The sequence below is a fragment of the Salarias fasciatus genome, chromosome 15, assembly GCF_902148845.1.
Source record: "Salarias fasciatus chromosome 15, fSalaFa1.1, whole genome shotgun sequence".
In the NCBI taxonomy this organism is placed as follows: domain Eukaryota; kingdom Metazoa; phylum Chordata; class Actinopteri; order Blenniiformes; family Blenniidae; genus Salarias; species Salarias fasciatus.
In genome coordinates, this window is record NC_043759.1 from 14992028 (window position 1) to 15012836 (window position 20809).

The window sequence follows — 20809 nt, forward strand, 5'->3', positions numbered from 1 at the left end:
ACATTAGGCCTATTATCTTTTACTTTACATTTTAGTGTTTGTAGCACCAGTCTGTAGCAGTGTTGGCTGTGTATTTAAGTACAGCAGATGACTAGCATCTCAAGGGATTCATGTGCCATAAGTGATTTCAATGTGTGTAAACAGCAATCCTCTGTCTCTGAAGCATGTATCACATCCTGGAGGTTTTAACAACCAGACACTCAAGGTCCAATCAGGACAATGTTCTTATACCAGCTTAAGCAACAAATCCAGCTCTGTTACTTGTTTCAGACCTAGTTCATTGTTCAAAGATGTCTAAGTTATTGGATGGTTCCTGAATATTGTCAAATTTGATGGGAGCTGAACCAGGTGATGGTTTGGCAACATATCTATTGTTGCACAAAATCAGCTGGGATTGGCTGCAGTTCCCTGTGTTGGATGGAGCAGAATACAAGACTGGTGGATGGATGGAATTTAAATTTCCACCACTTTATCTTCTCCTGATTTTATTTGCATTTAGACAAAATTACACGAGGACAGCAAACTGAGAACTTGGCTTCCACATCTCCCATTACGTGAAGAAGGCACAGCAGGGACTAGACGTCCTCCGTCAACGTGTGCTGCTTCTCCAGTTGTACAGAGAACAGGAAAGGCTCCGATGCTGCGTCATCTATGCCTTGATGATATCTTGATGCTCAACAATCTCCAAATCACCAAAATCCATAAATACTCTTGAAATAACAAGCAGAAGTTATCACATAATGCTATCTTTAACATCTGCCTTCAACTTGAAACCTTGCCGGCATCCCATGTTCCCTCCTGTTGTGCATGGATGCGAACAAATGAGGATGACTCACAAGTGTTCGTTATCTAAATTTAGTGCTTACTCTGATGTTGAACGTCTATTAACTAGAGAGCAGTGAGCGAGCGAGATAACAAGAGCACGATTTCAGTCGCATCTCCGAGCCGTTACTTCACAGCTCGCGTTTGATATTCCATCCTGCAAGTCGCATCTGACCCTACCCCAAACTCTGGACGCCTGCTGACCTTTCACAACAAATTTTGACAAAAAGCAAACTGCTTTTAATGAAGGAAAAGGCATCATTAAGTACACAAACAGTGGAAAGAGATGTAGGAATACGAGAACCTCGGGTCGACACAGAGAGGTCAGTCCAGGCAGGACTGAAAACTAACAACAAAAACAGAAGGCTACCAGAAAAATACTTTTTCTTAAAAAAAGGAAGAATGTACAACAAAGTCCACAGTGACGCTGCTGGAGCAGCTGAGGGGGCAGAGGTGCCCTCCTCTTTTGGGTAAAGTCCTTGTACAGGATTGTCTCTGTATTGCCGGGGTATGCTCTGCTCTGCAGCGTGTCTTCTTCCTCCTCCTCCTCCTGCTGCTGCTGCTGCTGCTGCTGCTGCTGCTATACTACAGCGTACTGCTGATACAGCAGCTCTCGGATCTTATAGTAGTCGTCACACAGGCAGCCTTCCAAGCCGATGCGTCCGGCCTCCGTCTGGGATGAGAGAAAAGAAAAACCCCAAAGCGCAAAGATGCACGGGTCAGTTCCATCCTCCTTCACTTTTAAGCACAGTCTAGAAGGGCAACCTGCTGACCTCGGAAATCAGCGGCTCCTCTCCACTCACTTCAAGTTGAAATTACTTTAGAAGCCACATCACTATTTGACAGTTACACAGCAAAAACGCAGAAATACACACTCCTCTGAAACTCTACGCTGTCTTTGATTTCATTTTCTGGGTTGCGTCTATTTTCGGTTCTTGTCAATTATGCAGTTTGTTGTTAGCATCCCGGCTCCCTCCTGCTTTTCCTTGAGTTGTTTGAGTTTTGCCTGCGACTCGTTTTCTTTTTTTTTGAGGGTGCGTCTTTCATCTGAGGTGAGATGCTTTCATTTGCCACTGGGGTTTTTATATCCTACTTAAGCAGGCCATATTTGTTTCTCTTTGTGTTTAATGCTCCACTTCAGTACAGATTTTTCAGTTTATTGTGTGCGAAGCAATAAACCCTGAAGAAAAGATTTGGATGTTAACTCTAACTTAAATTAACATTCAGTTGTATGTATGAACTCACAACCTGGCTTTCCTGCGGTTGTATTTTTCTAGTATTTATGAAAATACCTGTAAATACACTAAAAAACTCACATAACTGCTATAGTCTTTCAAACAAGGTATTCTTAATTTAGACTCCAGACTGAGCCGATGTGAGCTGTTCACTCCATCTGACCAAAGGTAAAAAAGTAAACATTTCGAGGCGTCCAATATGCACAAGAAATCTGTTGAAAGGTCTAAAAATTAACAAATTAGGACATATTTCAAGAAGTACATCTTAAAAATGTCTAAATTTGACATTTCTCAGATTTCCACATTGCACAAACAATATAAAAACAACACAGATCTCAGTGTGAAGACATTTAATGTTGTGTTCAGTGACTATCATGAAGTAATCAAACATCAGTCTGGAGTTTGCATGTTCTCCCTGTGTGTCAGTTTTCTCTGGGTAACGCAGGCGCCCCCTGACCTCTAGATGACTAAAGCTGTCTAGAAGATGGATGGACAGACTCAAACCAGGACATTCAGAGCTGCCCATTCTCCCTGCTAATAGCGAGCAGCTCTGCGGGGAGCTGACGGATGGCGTGCTCCGAGAGCCAGAGGGAAGGACACTCACCCTGCGGACGGCCACCATGTTGTTGCACACCAGCACTCCGCCCACGAACTCGGCCTGGATGCCCTCTTTCAGCAGGACCTGCTTGAAGTCGGACAGACGGGGCTCGTTGATGAACACCGACTGATGCCCTGAAATCTGGAGACGGAGAGAAAGTGGCCGCCGGTCAGACTCTTCCTCAGAGGACTGTCGCAGCTCCTCGTATGCCTTTTTGGACGAATAGCATCAGAAGCGCTTCATTTCTAATGAAATGAGAGTCTCGGAGCGTCTAACCTTCGTCTGACTGCCTCAGGACTTGACAATTATAGCTTTGGTCTGCTGGCAGCAGCAGTTACTCAGTCCGAGACGTCATCTGCTCTTCATACCATTTCAAATGGTAAAGTAATCTGTATGAGTTCTGACACTTTTGAAGTAAAAGTTAAAATGAGCGGTGTCAAAGATAAGGCACCCATCCACAAAATCCCTCTCAGCTCAGTTCGAGGAGGGACGCCTCATCGATGTCACACTGCTGCCCTGTGTCTGTGATTCCGGCACTTTGGTGAGACGGATGACAGCTGCTCTTTCAGCAAAAGAGCCTTAAGACTCAGTAAAAGCATAATAAACATAAAAGTGAACATTACACTGAATCATGAGCGTGCACAGTTTGTCACAAGCAGCCTTCTTTCCTGTTCAGCTGGAAAATGTTTCCACACATCAGATGTTCATCTCTGATTTTGCAGTCAATGTGCAAAATGTCCCAGGTTGACCAGGTTATGACAATCACAGTTTTCAGTGTGAAATTTACAAGAATGTTTCTGAATAACGAAATGTTGAACAACTGCAAACTTCTGGGCCTGATTTACTCATGTGGCGTGTGTAAAAAAAAACAAAAAAAACACGTGCAAACTTGATAACACATGTGGGAGCTGCTCTAGAGGCCACACAGAGGATTGTATCTGACAGATGGGCAAAATAACACCGATTATCCATTTAGTGCATTTGCATTCATGAATATGCAACATCAGGCATGTCGAAACCATTAGCACAGAATTCTCCAAGTATTACACATGATCTGTTAATTTGCCACATGCAATGTTATCTATGCTTAAAAGCGATTGTGTCATTTATGATTGCATCTGTATTTAATGCATTTAAAAGGAAGGTGCAAATCGGCTCAGCCTCCAGCGGACACGGCCGCTGTTGTTGGGCTGAGATTTGATTTATCAGCTGTTCCGCAGTTTACAAACTATAGCTTTAATTTCCGGGGTTTTAGGAAGACGGATATTTCTGCTTTTGCTGTATTGTCTTTGTGTGTGTGTGCTTTTTTTTTTTTTTTTTTTAAAATCTAAACTTTTCCTTTTTTTTTGTTTCTTGCAAAAACTCTCCAATATGTTCGTTAACATCCTCAGCAAACACTCTGCTCCAATCTTCCCACAGTGGACAGAAAACCAGAATTCAAATACCATCTCTAATGAGTCGGGGTTTCATTGAGGGGAAATTATTTTTCACAGTGTCCTCAACAAATTTCTGTCTGGGATTAATCAAGAATTTATATTGTATTCCAGACATATTTGACTGACAACAGATAATACTTTTAGGCAACTCACTAGTAAAATGTGACTTAATTGAGAAGTGCACTCTGTTTGCAAATAAATAAATAAATAAATAAAAAATAAAAAAAGTGCTGTTTATTTAGTGATTTTACTAAGCTATGTTGACTGTTATGTTTGTTATGACAGAGCTCCTCCAAAGAGCTGACTTCTTCACCTATTGATGTTATTGTAACACGTAAGAGTGTGTTTGAAAAAAACAAAACTGTTAATATGGATAATAATCTTTTTGGTAACATAAAAATGTCTTTCTTTGAGCCATCACACTTTCCCAGACCGGTCCATTATTCTGCAAAAGTGACATTTTCTAATTCCATACTACTGAATGGTGTTGGCACTCTTGATTCACAGAGAGAATATCACCGGTTGAAGCCTCAGCATTTCAGGTCCAAAAAGCTTCATTTGAAGATATTTGGTTTCCGTAAACGGCCTGTAAGTGTTAATGTGAGCGGGTGACTTTCTGTCTCTGAGAGTCCATCCTGCATCCAGCCTTTAACCCAAAGTCGGCTTCGATCTGCTTCAGCCTCTCTTAACTGGATGAAGTCAGACGTAAGACGAACGGATCGATGCTTGAGCGTGATATCATTCACGCCTTCGTTATTAGTGGACCTCGTTAAAAGACTGCAGTCTGTTTGCATTAGCATGCAAATTACCGCGCGCTATTCGGAACGTCAATAAATCAAATCAATTTCACAATTGCTCAGACTAACAAACACACATTAATGAATGCAGTATCTCTCCACAGCGAATCTGCTGCTTCCTACCTCATTTGGCGGCAGCGGCTCCAGCGTGGGAATGATGTCGCTCTCCTCGGACAGCTCCTTCTCGTCCTCCCCGAACAGGTTCTTCATGGCGCGCTGCGCTGCCACCGCCGTGGCGTTGTGCTCCATGCTCATATCGGGGGCGACGTCCATCGGGATCTCGCTCTCGTCCGCCTCGTCTTTCATGCCTTCCTCCAGCATGACGCCGGTGTCCACCTTCACCACGCGCATGTCCAGCACGCCGTCGATCCACGCCAGCTCCGTGTCTTTGGCCTTGCAGAACTGCAGAGAGCTCACCAAAGAGTCTTTCAGCCGCACCTTTAGAAAGAGACACATTAAGATCAGGCGAAGGTGCAGGATTGTTCAACGCCGTTCACTGTCACTAAAGCACTGCGGCGTTTTTGACGGAGGCTGACCTGGTAGATGTGCGTCTCACTGGTGGCGTCCACAGTTTCCTGCAGTTTCGGCGTGTACACTTTGATGTCTTTGCTGAAAGCCTTGCAGGACTCGGCCAGGTCCAGGCTGGCTTCCGGCGGCCCGTGAACGATGACCAGCTGTCTGGGCTTCATCTGATTAATGATCTTCTTGATGGAGTCGCCGTCCGATCGACCTTCGTAGTCTATGTAGGTTATCCTCGCTCTGTGAGGAAACAAAAAGGCAAGGCCAGGTCTCTGAATGATGCTGATTAGCGAGGCGATGTCAAGCGTGACTTACGACAAGATTTCTTAACAGAGCTGCAATTTATCCAGCAGCAATTTGCTGACAAGACGAAACCTTTTAAAGCATCACTTAGCCTGATATTTAAAACATTTACGTCCATTCACGTCTGGAGGCCGTCCAACACGCTACGACAGTGTATTGTACTGTACTGCTGGCAAGGGATCAGCTGTACGGACTGAGAAAATACTGCAGGCTTACCCAGGAGGGTACAGCCTGATCAGTGCAGTACAATATCTGCGACAGCAGGAGACACCTAAGACATACTCAGATGTGTGTTTCTACCATGTGTTGGTGCTGCAGCAGGCATTCGTTAAATTTCACTTCTGTAAATAAAACTACCATAATGGAGAAGAACCTTATGGAAATTGTGTCTTGATCCACAAAATAACTAAAATATCTGCTCGAAAAGCTAATTTTACAGCAGAATAAACCTTGTCTGACTCTGGAGAAGTAACATCCCTTACCTGATTTCGAGATTTTCTATACTTGATATGCACTTGGTGGGGACAACAGACAGATCCTGGTCCATCGGTTCATCTCCATTAGTTAGTCCAGATTCCAGCTTGATCTTCTCCTCCTCTGTGCCTTGAAGCTCAGGAACCAGAAACTCCTCGAGCCTTTGAAAATACAAGACGGATTTATCAATAAAGGTGGAGAGAGTGCAATATGACAGGAGTCCTGCACTGCGCTGTCACAGTTTCGAGTGGTACCTGATGATTTCCCCGTACTCGTCCCACTTGATCCTCTCCTCGTGTGTGGGGAACATTGGGTACGATTTTTTGGCCTGTTTGAAGAAGCTGCCTTTGCGGTTGCCCTCGCCCTTCATCATCAAGTCGTGGTGTTTGGTTTTCACGATAGCAGGCTGGTCTAGATCGTCATCCATGTCACTCTCATCACTGGAATCCACGTCCACCCTGAAAATCCAGAAATAACCCCACTGTCAGAATTCCAGATGGTGTTGAGGTGTTATCTCAATTTTAATTATATTATAAAAGGCAGCTTATGTTTACCGAGAGCCTTTAAACAACTTACTCTTTTGCTTGTTCAAGTTTTTTAGCTGCTTCTTTCTTTATTTTCTCCTTCTCGAGGTATTCATCCAGCTCCTTGCCTTCGAGTTTCACTCTTTTCCTCACCTGTCATAATGAGACAGGGTGAAACATGGATGAGGTGCAAATGACCGAGTGCCACGTTCTGTTGTCTTCCTCAGCTGAGCCTGAATGTGCGAGATGGGAACTTCCCCTCGGGCAAAGGCTGCTTGACAGAATAAATCTCAAATCTCTGACAAATCAACACTGCCGCTCAGGGTCTCACCTCCAGGTCCAGCGTCTTTTCTGTGGGGTGGTCGATGAGGTAGCGGGCCAAGGTGCCGGGTGTGGTGCGGTAGGTCAGGATGATGGAGTTTTTGGTGTTTTGGCACCACTGGATGAAAAGCTCTCTGGAAAATCCTGACTCCAGGTCCGGCTGGCTGCACAGCACCACTTTGGGGCTCGGTATCCGCGCCAAGTCCGCCAGACTGTGGCACAGGTTCAAATGTCGGAACTGGAAGGGGTTGTTTCTTTTGTCTTCAAAACACCTCATGAGCTTGTCACTCATCCACTCCACCTAAAGAAAATGAGAGCGTTAAAATAGAAGGTGAATATTAGCCCATTATTGATCATGTCAACAGTATAATATCCATTACACCAGCAGAAAGAAAAGGTTTTCTGAGAAACGATACCTGGGACTTGGAGAACTCCACCACGTTGTAGCTGACGTTATTAAGCAGAGCGAGCGGGTAAGCCCCCAGCCCAGCATCCTTTGTCCTCCAAATCTGGTCCAGGAGCTGAGCCAGCTCCAACACGCGTCCAGCCGTATCCACGGCGATGAGGACATTACCATCACCACGCAGCGTCTCCATGACATTTGCTTTGAGAGAGAAGAAAAAAAACATGGTAGTTATGGAAAAGACTAATACAGTCAGGCTGGAAGGAAGATTACAACAGTATGTTTGGAATTAATTGCATCTGCTATTCTATATTAGCAGTACAGAATCTTGTGGAGTTGTCTTACTGAGGAGCTGCTCATCTCTCTGTTTGCGTCGTGGCTGGACGTATGTTGCATTAAAGGAGTCTGTGATCAGTAAAGAGGGACGGCTGATGCTCTCCAAAGTGCAGCCGTTCAGGTGGCTGTAACAGTAGAACATATCACTTATTACCCAAACAAAGAATGAAAGCATATCATATTCATATACGGGTGTTGAGTGGGACCCAGCAGCAGCGGCATAATTAGAGCTCATCTCATATCGCCGTTTTCAGTCTGGTTTTTGAGTCAATCTCTATGGAGTTTGCATATTATCCTAGGAAGTGTGTGGGCTTTCTGAAGTAACTCCAGTTTTCTCTCATAGCCAAACATAAATCCCAGCTTAAGTAGTGAGTCTGAATTGGCTGGAAATGTGGTAATGTGTCCCGTGATGGATTGGTGACCTGTGATAATCTCTAGTTAGCAGGGATTAGGCCTGGCACCCCGCGACCCTGAATGCGACAAAGCTATACTGAAAATTCATCACGTGAGTTTTGTTTCTACTCACATTTCTCGCTTGTGGTTGAAGTCCACAGCATAGACAATCTCCTCCTCCCCATCCTTGACAATTTTCCAGACAGTGCCTCCAATCATGTGTCCAGCTGGAAGGGGGGTGATGGAGAGACCATGTCCCTTTCCTGTAGAAAAAAAAAAGTATCAGACCATAGCATTTCAAACAAAATTGAAATTCCTACTCAAATATACAATGTGGCATAGTTTTGCAGTACTCTCTGTTTCATGTATGAGAAAATGAGAAAATTTACAGTCAGATTTAAGTGCTTAAGCTTGTTGGATATGCATGAAATTCATTTGCATACAACAGGAGATTCTTAACTAAACCAGTGTTCTGGTAAAAATTAAAGCAAAATGGCCTCCTAGTGGAAGAAGATTCATTGACAAAGTCAGGTGATATTATTCTGTTTGTGGCTTTCAGCTGGGACATGCAGCTACTTCTTTGTCCAGGCGATCTGACAGTGAGTATCAGTGCAATGTAAAAAGAAAAAAGATTGATATATCCAACTTTATGCACAGTTCTCTTCAAACTTTTGTTTATAGTGTGAAATGATCAACATTCATTTTGTTTTCTTTTCTTTTTAGTATCATGATTATGCTGAATCGGTATTATTAGCTGTTTTTTCATTGAAGCACAGAAAATATCTAAACCCTATGGTCACTGAGTAAGAAACAAATCTGAATCTCATCAGGGGGGTTTTCTAGTCCATGGTGGTCTGAAATCACTTACCTTTCAAATTGACTATCTGTGAGTATTTCAGCTGTTGGATCTTATCAAAAGCAGAGTCCACATCGTCAAGGGTGAACAGCGTAAAATCTTCACTGTTATTACGAGACTAAGGGGACAAAAGAATACAATATTTGAAAAACTAATCACGCAAAGCAATCACCATCAAAGCAAAGCTTGTCCACCAAGTTTCTCACCTGATATAGATCATACATAAACATCTGACCCATCTTGTAGACTGGAATTGTGGCATAGATGGTGCAGTTTAAACCCAGTTTGCCGACAGCATAGGGCAAGGCTCCCAAATGTATGGGGTCAGGATGTGAGAGAAGCACAGCATCAACCTGATGGACATACCTGGAGGTCGAAAGACAGCATCACACATGTCTCAAATCTCAGAACAGGGAGGAATCCCATTTGCCTTGAGAATGGATAGAAAACCCACCGTTTCATGGCATCGATGATGTCCATGGAGAAGTTCTCGTCCCAGCCGCAGTCCAGGAGAAAGCGGAACTCATCCACCTGCAACAGGTAGCACAGGGCGGACTCCTCCTGGACTCCCGACACAGCAGTCAGCTTGATAATAGACGTCATTTTCAACCTCAGAGGTTACGCTGCAGGAAAAGTGAAATTTGCGAGCTTAGTGAGATCACGAAACAAAAGCAGTGAGATCTACAGCTGTGTGGCCCAAACCAACCGAGAATACAGCGAAGTTAGAGCAAATAAATGAGCAGGGCATAGCTGGTTGTGAAATGATTCAACACTATATGTCTGACCTGTAACATATAAATGTTCAATCCAAGATTAATTGAAATTGCATTTCGGTTGCTAGCCACAAATAGCTCACGCTGTCAGTTTAGCATGCTCGATACGTCCTACCTTCTGGACGTGTTACAGGAGACAAAAGCATGTGGAACATACCATTAAATGTATGAAAACGTAAATAAAAGAGACAGCTCCACAGTTGAATTGATTTTCTTAAGTCCAACATTGAGACTTTGTAGCTAACATTTTTGAATAGACTCTCTTGAAGCGGACATGTTTGCCGCTACATCACGTGTCAAAGGGCGCGGGAGTATACCATGTGCAGTGTGACTTAAAAGAATTGTATATGGAAATGCGAACGTGTAAACCTTCAAAACACAATTTAAAACATGTAAACGATGTAGACTATATCTCTATTTGCATAACGAATGTACTATCACGTCATATATGCTGTTATCTGTGATGTGAATATTTCACTCAGTGAAGCGACCACTTCTTATTTGTTACAGTTGGTATAGTCCAATGTCCTTTGCGTTGTGAATGAGGTGCTAAAGGCCGCAGCTAGCTGTCAACAAAAGGTAAGATTTTAAAATTTTCTTAGCTGGGTTGTTGTCGTACTTCTGCCAGTGTGCACTAACGTTTTTATTGGCCTCAGGCACCTATAACTATACCAACATATCAATCGCTTACAATTAAATCGAGAGTATAGTGCTATAAGTGCAAGCTAGCATGTTAGCACCAAGGCTCTGCTGACTATACAATGATGAGCAAAGTGGATAAATGTGAAACTAGACTCACGAACCAGCAATAAAATTCATTTTGTGTCGGTGTCAAGTCATGCACGTTTAAATAAAAAGTGACTGTGTGGAAGTGTAATGTGCCCCGGTGTCTTCTCTGACATTTGGCCGTGTTGCAACAGCTATGAGAGTTTAAAATTAAATTTCATTGATTTTTGTTTTCCCCACATGTGTTCCAGTCACTGTGCAGTCTAAACAGTTTGGTAGTTAGTAATATATTTGCAAAATAGTGCTACTAATAGTTTTAGGGAAGACTGTCCTTTTTTTTGAAGTCATGTTTCTGAACCCTGTAACTACTCTGTGAACCTGGGCTCATTCAGTGATCTTGGTTGTGCAAATATTTCCGAGGGTTGTTGGACTTTGATTACCAGTTTGCACTGTGGAATAGTTACATTGCAGCTATCTGAATTAAAGATCATCTACAAATACCTCTGTGCACATCAGAATAATGTAAAAATTAGTATTCAAAAGGCAGTGGGTGCTTTTTGTCATTGTCTCTTGCTTCTTTCTGCAGGAACCATGGTGAACTTTGTAGCAGCTGCCCGGGAAAAATGGAGCTACATACTGGTGCCTTTGGGCTTCGTGATCGGATGGTATTTGGACAAACAGCAGGACAGCAAACTGACCGCATTCAGAAACAAGAGTGCATTGTACAGACGGTAAGACAAGATAATGATGGTAATCTTCTAAGAGCTGAACAAGTCCTTCCATCAGGAAATTTTTGATGATACTATAGGTGTAAATGTGTATCTACTTGGTCCTCGACAAGTGGAGAGTTGCAGATGCAAAATGAAAAATCACTTAGTTTTTCCACTTTTATTAAAGTAATGTTTTCTGTAATATTTACTCATGCTAGGCCAGATCTGATGTTTATATTCTTCTAATATACTCAAAAAAAAAAAAAAAAAAATCAACCATAGATGTGTTTGAAAGTAAAAAAAAAAAGGAAAGACTGAAAGGAGTTGATTCAATTGAGCCAATTTGTCCCAAAGGATTGTGAAAAATTTTGGCACATCACTGGATAATGAATGAGAGCCCACCCTCATAGCACACCACATCATTTAGATTTCCATCACACTTGTTTAAATTCTGTCACAACAAGCATCACTCCTAAGTACTCACCTTTACAAAAACAGTGGCTTTAAGATGATGGCTCTGACAAACAGCCTTTCAGAACAAACTCCACTCAAACACTGTTAGGTTATCATGAGATGAAAGGTTTACTTGACTTACAAGTTGATGGAGCACTTGTGGAAGTGAAGTGTATGACAGTTTACATTGATATTGAGTGTTTGTTGGGGATTTTTGCACTAACATTGAGAGGATTCAAATGAATTTACTGGACTAAAGTGTCATTTAATTCTAAGACATCTCATTTTTCTGTTCCTCAGGGAGCTGAAGCCTGGTGAGGAGGTGACCTGGAAGTAGACCAGCCATTCCTTTGAATGCCCTCCCCTGTAGTTTGATTGATGGATTGTCCTCAATATTTAAAAAGACCTCTGTACATCTGCTTTTGAGTTGTATCAACCAATAATAAAATGTCTTTTCTCATCAAAATGATTTGAAAGTCAAAGATTTTGCAAAGCACAGCACAATTGAGAAAAAAAGTTTATGTGAAATCAAGCAGACAGTTTTGAATTAAGTTTTCATTTCTCGCAGAGCCAATGCTTATAGCACCAGTTCAACAGTTTCATTTAGGACAAGAGTATTTTGAATGTGTCCACGCAGCCAGCGTGACTGAAGAATGTGGGGCCTCTACAGCGCTTCTGCAGTGTGGATAATCCCATTCTCAAAAAGCAATTCAGCCAAAGCAATCTGAGGAAGACAGGGAACCAAATGAGAATCAGCTTAAAACACAAATGTGACAAACACAGGCCTAGAAATGAGTAAACACAGGTTTTTCAAATAACATCATGTTTACATAGGTGCTTGGAAAATGAGAAAAATGACGACTGTCGCACACATTCCTTAAATAGTCTTTTAAATACAAGACAGCTGCTCTTTGCTTAAGCACTGTCCGTGAGGATGAACCTACCCTGTCCTGCACAGAGTCACAGGGGAGGCTTTCTACTTTCACAAAATGAGGGTATGAATGGATCAGAAACTCCACCGCGTCTGTGAGCTGAAAGGGGAAAAACAACAGCGTCATTAGGACTCAGTGCAAACACAACAAGAGATTTGATATGCATGAGTCTGTACCTCTGGTTTTATTTCACAACTCTGGAGCTCCTCTTTGTGGTAAACTCTGGAGTTGTTCGTGGTGTAGTACAGATGAACTGTATCTCCGTCGCTGCATAACCTGACGAAAGGATAACATGAACAAAACATAACAAAAAGGCCTGAAAACGTTTCTCCAGTGTGTACAGTCAGGGTGAAGATTTTTTTTTTCCAGTGATGAGGAATTGAAAAGTGTCTCAGAAACAAGGAAGAAATGAGGACAGCTGCAGTAAAGGTCTGGTGGAGCTTCAAGCTGTTAAATGATTCACAACCAAATATTAAAAGTGTTAATTTGATTATGCTTATTTTATGCACCATCTCAGCATTGTAGCATTGTGGGATGTTGGATCTGATCACAGCTGACTATGGGTGAAGTGGGGTACATGCTGGACAGGTTTCCAGTTCTGAGGGTATACAGCGTCTTCACCTATAGTTAGCTGTGATGGGTGCTCTTATTTACTGTGTTTTCATTATTTTGATAATTGAGCTATTTGATTTGATTTTGTTATTTTGTTTAGTGTTCTAAATCCGCTGTTTTTCAATGCAACACAGCCTGAGACGCATGCATGTTCAATACAGTCTTAACTTTGGGACCACAGAATATACCATCAGACATGCTGGTGGTCAAACTGTTTTGCTCACATCCTCTTCGGTCCCTCTCTGCATTACCTTCAATTGTAAATCTCCCAAAAACGTACCTGGCACAGCCTGCACGCAGGATTCGGACTTGTGTCTGGGTGGTGATGTGGACACCCACGTCTTTAACTCGTCCATCCTCCCACCTGGTTGGTGCCCCGCGCACACTGCTGGCCAGTTCCTCTGCAGGTGATTGTATGAACGTGTTAAACTGAAACGCGGCTTGTATCTTATGTAGTCCTGCTGCAGCTTTCTTGATCCTATCTTATACCTGGAGTGAGAACAGGAGGCAGGCAGTCATGGAGGAAGTCTCTTGCTTTCTGATCCACGGAGGCATCCACCGGGGCGTAATTGAACAGCCTCTTCATCAGAGACTCGATCTGAGAGAAGAATTTTACCCTGCGTGGGTCATCCTGCATAAGAACGAGAACATCCATCCAACCACCGTTATTAAAGCAAGACCCAGGAAAACATGGGAATGTTTGTTCTGACCACAAGTGGTCTCGGTGCATTCAAGAAAAAAAAAAAATAACACTACCATGTCAGAGTTCTGCACTCCCATGTATGTGAGATAATCCAGAGGTAATCCCCGTCTGAACTCCACATCCTCCTCCATGGCGATCTCTAAAGCAGCAGGAACCACCTGAGGGGAAAAGACAGAAAACAATGTGAGCAAGATGAGCAGGATGTTTAATCCTGTACTGGACAGTTCCTGGACCATTAAGATTTACAGAATCAACACACATCACACACCTGACAGTATTATTTCAAACAATAAAAATATACATTTGATGTTAGTTATGTGACTGTGTGTTTGCGCTGTAACGGTCAGAGACCTGTGGAAGGAGTGCACTGCCTTCACCCAGAGTCAGCTGGGTTTGGCCGAACTGGAGAGGATGGACAGAGAGGCTTTTTATGTGCAGGCTCTGTGTGACATTTGTCCCCGAGTATCACCTTCTGCAGGAGGTCCCCCCAGCTGTTCTTCTGGTAAGAGGAGATGGTGATGTGTAGAGAGTGCACGTCGGGGAGACAGTTGCCCTGATGGATGAATCCACGAGGAAAGTAAAGCAGATCCCCGGCTTCCAGCACCACGTCCAGGATGGGTTTCCCAATGTCTGCCTGGCTGAAGTTTGCTGAAGAAGAAACATGAAGCCGTCACCTCTGAGATGCAATCTCCCGATACTGAAATATGATGCTGTTCAAGGAATGTGGAAAACAATCTCAAACATTTAGCAAGTTCAACATCCTGACAGTTAGACCCGTGTGTCAATGTGCTGGATCCTGCTTTAAAAATTAAGGGTGGTCACACCAAATACTGATTCTCTCACAACTAATTTTTGCACCAAGAGAACAAAATGAACTTTTTAACATCTTTTTGAAAGCAGTCTTATTTCTCCACACCGACCGAAAACCTTTTCACAGAACCGTGGGAAGAAAATGTTCTACTTACGACTTCAAAGCACAGGCAAGACTTCGTCTTCTGACCTGAAATAAAGGCAAAATAACGTTACAATGTGCATTTGTTACGTGGTATCTCTATCACAACAATGTACCAACTGAAAATTCTTTTGAACAATAATCTCACACTTGGAAAAAATATCTTTTGGTATTATTATTCTACAATGTGTTTTCAAAGAAGCACACTAAATATGACCTATTAGACTCATTGGTCGCATGTCACAAAAAACAACAACAAACTCCCTCTTGCAGTAGAAAATATAGTTTATACTGTTAAGCAACAATAATAAATACATCAATCAGATGTGGGAATTAAGGAAAAAAGATGACTTGAATCCAAAGACAATCCAAGCAACACCTCTCCCATTTATTATCATGTGTTTCTGATATTCTGCTGTTTTCTTCAATTCACCACACTGCTGACGAAGAACAAAACAAACAAATTCACAAGTTACAAAATATGATTAGTTACTTGACAAAAGGTTAGATAGGAAATACTTCAATGGTGGACTCATTTTTGTATCAAAATGATACTGTAAATATGCTTGTACTCCAATGTGGCTGAATCTAACTATGAATAATATGATCTAAATACAATTTGAACAAGTAAGGCTGATTTTTTTTTTTTTTTTTATGTTAAAAAGTGTTTCAGAGTGAAAAGTTGGTGACCTGGGGCTGTACACTCTCCAGTGCTTCTTCCCCTCCAGCTGAACCACAAACGCTTCGATGTCGTCATAATGTGGAGCGAAGCCTTGCGTTCTGGCTGGCGTCAGATATCTGGTTGGAGAAAGGAAAACACACACACACACACTCAAATGTAATCCCCAAACAAAGACAGTTCCAGGAAAGAGATTCTGGTCGCAAACGCTCACATGTTGGCTCCTGCCATGCTGCCAAACTGCTCTTGGAGGATGGACAGCACGTTCCACACAGTGGAGGAGAAAGCCTGGGGGTTGAGCAGGCGGAGGGAGCAGCCACTCTGGTGAACACAGATAGGGAAATGCTAGTGACGAGTGCTGATGGTCAAGTCACATCTGACTAGTTAATGCTTCTGGATAATGGTTTGATTCTATGAGGACCCTATATATTCTTGACGTGCATGTGGGATTGGTCTGCATCTAATGAAGATTTATGATTCTCAGATAGTCATAAAATATTAACACTTTCACTCATACTTTGCGGTAGAAACTCAGGGGCAGTAATGGTATGAAGTTTAAAGTGGCAGATTTGGGATTAATGGGTCCCTCCCAGGTTCAAATCCCACAGCTGATTCCAGACCCTTGACTGCACTTGTGCAGAACACTGGTCCTAGTACGTGTACTTCATATCAACGATGAATCGGACAAGCTAGATTAAAAGAAAAGCTTTTCCAAAAAAGATTCATAAAATATGCTCTTTGTGTCTCTTTACCAACTAGAATTAATTTATGTATTTTTCTCAGCACACTGGCTCTGCACTGTATTTTTGTTATTGGGCATGTTTTTCTTTTTCGTTTTCATTTGGCAAAAAAGAAAGAAAGAAAGAAAGAAATCAAACTAAAGACCTTGATAAAGTGGAGTTACTTTAATCCTGTCTTTGTCTGTTGCAGTTTTTGCAGATATTGTTCTAACTCATCTTATTTTTCTGTCATATTTCTGTGTTAGTCTTTCAATATTTTATCATGTATATTTATTTTGTCTTAGTGCTTAATATTTATAGCTCTTTTTAATGCCCGAGTCTGTCTCTCGTGTTTTCTCCGTCTTTGATAAACTTATAAAGAATTTAGACCTTCGTGTTTGTGTGTGTGAGACTACATTAAAGAGAAGCACTTTGTTACATTGTATTTTCAATTAAACTCAGCCTGTAAAAAGAATGATTGGGAAAAAAAAAAGAGAAAATATTTCAGAATATTAATTTGTGTTCATGACGGTTTATTTACCTCATAGAAGTCCCACACTGTGAATGGCAGCGCTCTCCCTGGAGGATTGTGTGTTTCTCTTTTGCCGTGAGTGTAACTTGTAACATCCAGGTTCACTCCAAACTGAACGTCATCCTTGGATTACACAACGCAAACGTGCAGGTCAGTGGCAAAATTTTATTTCAGTCTACTGTTTGACCTCTAATTATTGTCATAGTGCTTCTCTAGATAATTCCCATCACCCCTAAAACGTTTACGATAAGAATAAAAAACAACCAGAAAACTGAGATACATCGCTTTAGGACAAGTATGTAACAGTTCAACAGTACAACCATTTTTTTAAGAAAAATGTGAGAAATTGTAAATATAAGTCTGGGGAGGGGGTCTCATTCATTTTTTTGAAAGTTCTGCAACCATAAAATCGGGAAGAATCTCGTCAGACTCAGGGATGAAAGAGGTGTGTTATCACTGTCAGCTATTCAGGGGGAAGGAAAAAAAAAAACTATTTTCTCTGACATTACCTGTGACAGAGAACAATCACTGTTAAACTCAAAGCCCAACTTGTCTTTCGTCAAAAGATTAGAACTCTCAAAGAAAAAAGTTCCACTTCTGCTCACCTCTCTCAGTATGCGATCAAACTCGGCAGTGGAAAACAATCCCTTGTAATAATGGGGATTTTTGCGTTGAACAAAAATGGGCTTCTTTTCCCATGTGTCCCTGTGGATAATTAGAAAGGATAAGTGACTTGATGAACATTGAAACAAACAAAAATAAAGCTTCTGTTGCAGGGAACAGATGCTGACAGCTGTGGCGTCTGCCACAAGGCAAGTTTATTCACAAGGTAACGCAAGAGGCGCAGAACATGATGGAATGTGTCATGCATGTGAAACAATCTGAAAACGCAACATAAAGACAAAGTAAAACACAAAGAGACATGAAATAATCTATAAAACTTGCAGCAATAGTAATCAATGACATGATGAGCAAGTTCTCCCAGTAGTAGTGTGTGACTTTCCTCTTAGCTGGGATTGGCTCCAGCAACCCTGAACAGGATAAGCAGTGCAGAAGAAGAATGAATGAATAAATTACTAAAAAGATGTGAGACTACTTTAATGAAACATGTCAAATAAATTTGTTTTGGGGGTTTTTCAAGCTCTGATTTACATGAGCAGACCTCCTTACAACCATCCTGAAATATTCTGTTGTTTTGTTCCACAGCAGTAATCACAGAGGAAAATAAATAAGTCTCTCGTCTCAAAGCTCTGATTTTTCTGACTGCTGGAATGGAATGGTTCTGCACATGCTCGTTCGCTTACGGAGACGTAATATTCCAAGATGGCGGCCTGGGCCAAGCATTCGACTCGTACGGAGATGATTCATTTAACGGGAGCTTTAGAAGAAATGGATATCACGAAAAGATGGATGGGAGCAGAACAATGCAGACCTTTTTAAAACTGCAGAATCAAAGTTAATCAAGAAAGAAAGAGTAAAAGACGCCGGCACCGGGGTCTGTTTGCTTCCGGTAGACCTAAGTGTGTCACGTCCCCCCGCTCTCCAATCAGAATGCATCGAAAGCGGATTTAGTCCTTTGTTTTTCCCATGCAAACAGGAAGCTACTAAATGTCATTCAGAATGTTTTAATTTGGGATAAACTAATTCTAAATTAATAACACCATGCAACCGCAGCCAGTGACATATTGAGACTGTTGAGGTCTACGGATTGCTGCAGACTGCAGTCCACGATGGTACCAGGCTGTACAAGAAGCAAATTCTTGTCAAAAAAAAGAAGAAAAAGAACTTGTGTTTGCCCAGTGATGTTGCCTCACTGATGGAGTGTCCTCACAGTCGTGGCTACTGGTTACATATATGCTGTGCCTATGGTCACGTAAAACCACGGATCAATGTCGTACAATACGTTCTGTTCTCTTACAGTTTGTTCTGATCTTGTTTATATCTCACATCGTCGCAGACAGAGGGCAGATTGATCTCATAAAAAAGGCGTTTTAGGAAGAAATTCAATGCGGATTGCCCCGCATAACTACATTTGAAGAGCTGGAGGAAGTGTCTGGGGACAGGGAAGTCTGGGCATCCCTGCGACCTAGTACCGGATAAGCGGTAGAAGATGGATGGAACTACATTTGCATGTGTAACAGTATAAAAGGCCAGGAGAATGGCTGCACGGAATACTCCCAATCAGTCACTTTTGAAGGCTTTTGATCTGAGGTGTGAATTTGATCAGGTTGAAGCACATTTTGATAAAACTTGCTCAGTTTGTTCACAGTCTGATGCATGCAGAGCTATACTTGACCGTACCTGAAAAATGTCTTGGCAGGAATGGGGTCTATGAGCCACTGAAACAGCTTGCTCGCTCGCTCCCTGCTGTTGTTGATTCCCGCCAGGTTTGCCAGCAAATCATGGACATACCCGGCATCCTCCTCAACAGGTTTCTCCGACTGCTGATGAAACTAAGACACATAACCTTTAATGCAAACGATTTTAAGCGAAAGCAAATATATTCTATGGCGCCACTCAGACACAAGGCAACTCACAAGCAAATAAAGGCCATACGTTGAAACAAGGTGATTATGGATCTTAATCTGAAGAATAAAATCTTTGCGCAAAGGATGGAGCGCAATCTATAGAGACGCGCAAACAGCACCAAAATGCTTGTTTTACAGTACACAGACACAGTGTTATAACGAGCCAGTCTACTGAAAATAAATGCATAATAAATTTCATCTAAATTTGGTTCATACAAAAATAATATATGTTACAGTGCTTTGTCATATGGTAGAAAAATATATTTTGTCATCAAGTGGTCTGAGCTTATAACTACCCCGATTCTAATCAAACCTAAGCCAATAGTAGATTTGTTGGTAAAGAAATATAAATATTTTTCAGACTTGCTGCATCATACCTTTATAACCTCCTGCTTCCTCGTCTCTTTCTCTGCAGCCTTCTTCAGCTTCTTTTTCACCTTCTTCTTCTCAGCCTTCATTTGTGTTCCGAGCTTTGGAGCTGCAGCCACTTTCACTTTGTCCTTCTTTTTCTTCTTCTTTTTAACGGGGACCTGCAACACACACACACACACACACACACACACATAACTACATTGAACACATACAAAATCATAGCGTGTGCGTGCGTGTGGGCTGCTCACAGAAAGCAACGTTCAAATAATGCACTTTGCAGTCGATACACACACGCGCATCACCTGGAAAAACACGATTTCATTTAGTTTAAAGCGGAGTTTCATTAGTAACCTACCGGCAACGCGGGTTTCTTAGCAGGAGGGGAAATATTTGTGTTCGGGACAGTTTGATATAAAGCAAAGGCGGACATGTGTTTTCTCTCCATCTTTTCCTACGTCACCGCCCTCTTTTTCTTCTACGGTCTTTGTTTGAGCTCTAGTGGACTCACTACTGCCACCTATAGTGTCACACCATAAATTACAGGCTTACAGGCTCAAAATAGAAAATATTACATACCAAATGCTTTATTTCTGCATATTAGTAGTTAAATGTGAGGTATTATCATATCAATCACAACCAGCTTTATTGATATACGTTTGGTTCACAAGCAAGGGATATGGTTCAGTGTACATAAATAGAAAAAATGAAATTAATGAGAAAAAAATAATAGCTGAAGATATTTCAGTAATAGCGCCTATAATACTGAGAGTGGATTGAATAGCTCAAACAGAATAGAACAGAATAGAATAGAATAGAATAGAATAGAACAGAATAGAATAGAATAGAATAGAATAGAATAGAATAGAAAATACTTTCGTAATCCCAGATGGAAATTCTTTACAATTTTGTTCTAAGCAGACTACAATCAAATAAATAGACAAGAATATTAAAACTCGCAAATGATTTAGAATGCCAATTGAAAAAGTAAATGACAAATATTAATACCTGCATAGCTTAAATGTGAATAATATATGCATAAATGGTAGATAGACTAGCACTTTTTCACTGCTAGAGCAAAGACAGCAAATCACATTTACACAC

General features: G+C 41.7%; 3 protein-coding genes across 4 annotated transcripts; 1 reads left to right on the forward strand and 2 right to left on the reverse strand.

The window, feature by feature from the left end:
• Window positions 1-1213: 1213 nt before the first annotated feature.
• cpsf2 (cleavage and polyadenylation specific factor 2) lies at window positions 1214-10084 on the reverse strand. 2 transcript variants are annotated; one of them, XM_030109632.1, is made up of 15 exons: window positions 9948-10084; window positions 9472-9640; window positions 9224-9383; window positions 9030-9135; window positions 8295-8424; window positions 7778-7893; window positions 7446-7633; window positions 7040-7330; window positions 6761-6861; window positions 6439-6642; window positions 6193-6345; window positions 5425-5647; window positions 5012-5326; window positions 2662-2796; window positions 1403-1495 (listed from the first exon to the last, which is right to left on the reverse strand). In XM_030109632.1, the coding sequence occupies exons 2-15, from the start codon at window positions 9618-9620 to the stop codon at window positions 1403-1405; spliced, it is 2364 nt and encodes a 787-aa protein (XP_029965492.1). In that variant the 5' UTR covers window positions 9621-9640; window positions 9948-10084. The 2 variants fall into 2 exon arrangements, with proteins under 2 accessions (XP_029965491.1, XP_029965492.1); XM_030109631.1 differs by lacking the exon at window positions 9948-10084 and having other exon boundaries at window positions 1214-1495; window positions 9472-9620.
• Window positions 10085-10297: 213 nt separating this feature from the next.
• ndufb1 (NADH:ubiquinone oxidoreductase subunit B1) lies at window positions 10298-12184 on the forward strand. The gene is made up of 3 exons (XM_030109635.1): window positions 10298-10369; window positions 11103-11247; window positions 11980-12184. The coding sequence occupies exons 2-3, from the start codon at window positions 11108-11110 to the stop codon at window positions 12014-12016; spliced, it is 177 nt and encodes a 58-aa protein (XP_029965495.1). The 5' UTR covers window positions 10298-10369; window positions 11103-11107; the 3' UTR covers window positions 12017-12184.
• Window position 12185: 1 nt separating this feature from the next.
• On the reverse strand, window positions 12186-20169 carry riox1 (ribosomal oxygenase 1). Its single transcript, XM_030109633.1, is given in 15 exon segments — window positions 12186-12403; window positions 12624-12710; window positions 12788-12887; window positions 13504-13624; window positions 13713-13854; window positions 13980-14084; window positions 14396-14574; window positions 14892-14926; window positions 15569-15676; window positions 15772-15878; window positions 16818-16931; window positions 17414-17513; window positions 19110-19261; window positions 19714-19866; window positions 20064-20169. Coding segments are annotated over 15 exon segments (1653 nt in total). The 5' UTR covers window positions 20154-20169; the 3' UTR covers window positions 12186-12343.
• Window positions 20170-20809: the final 640 nt, after the last annotated feature.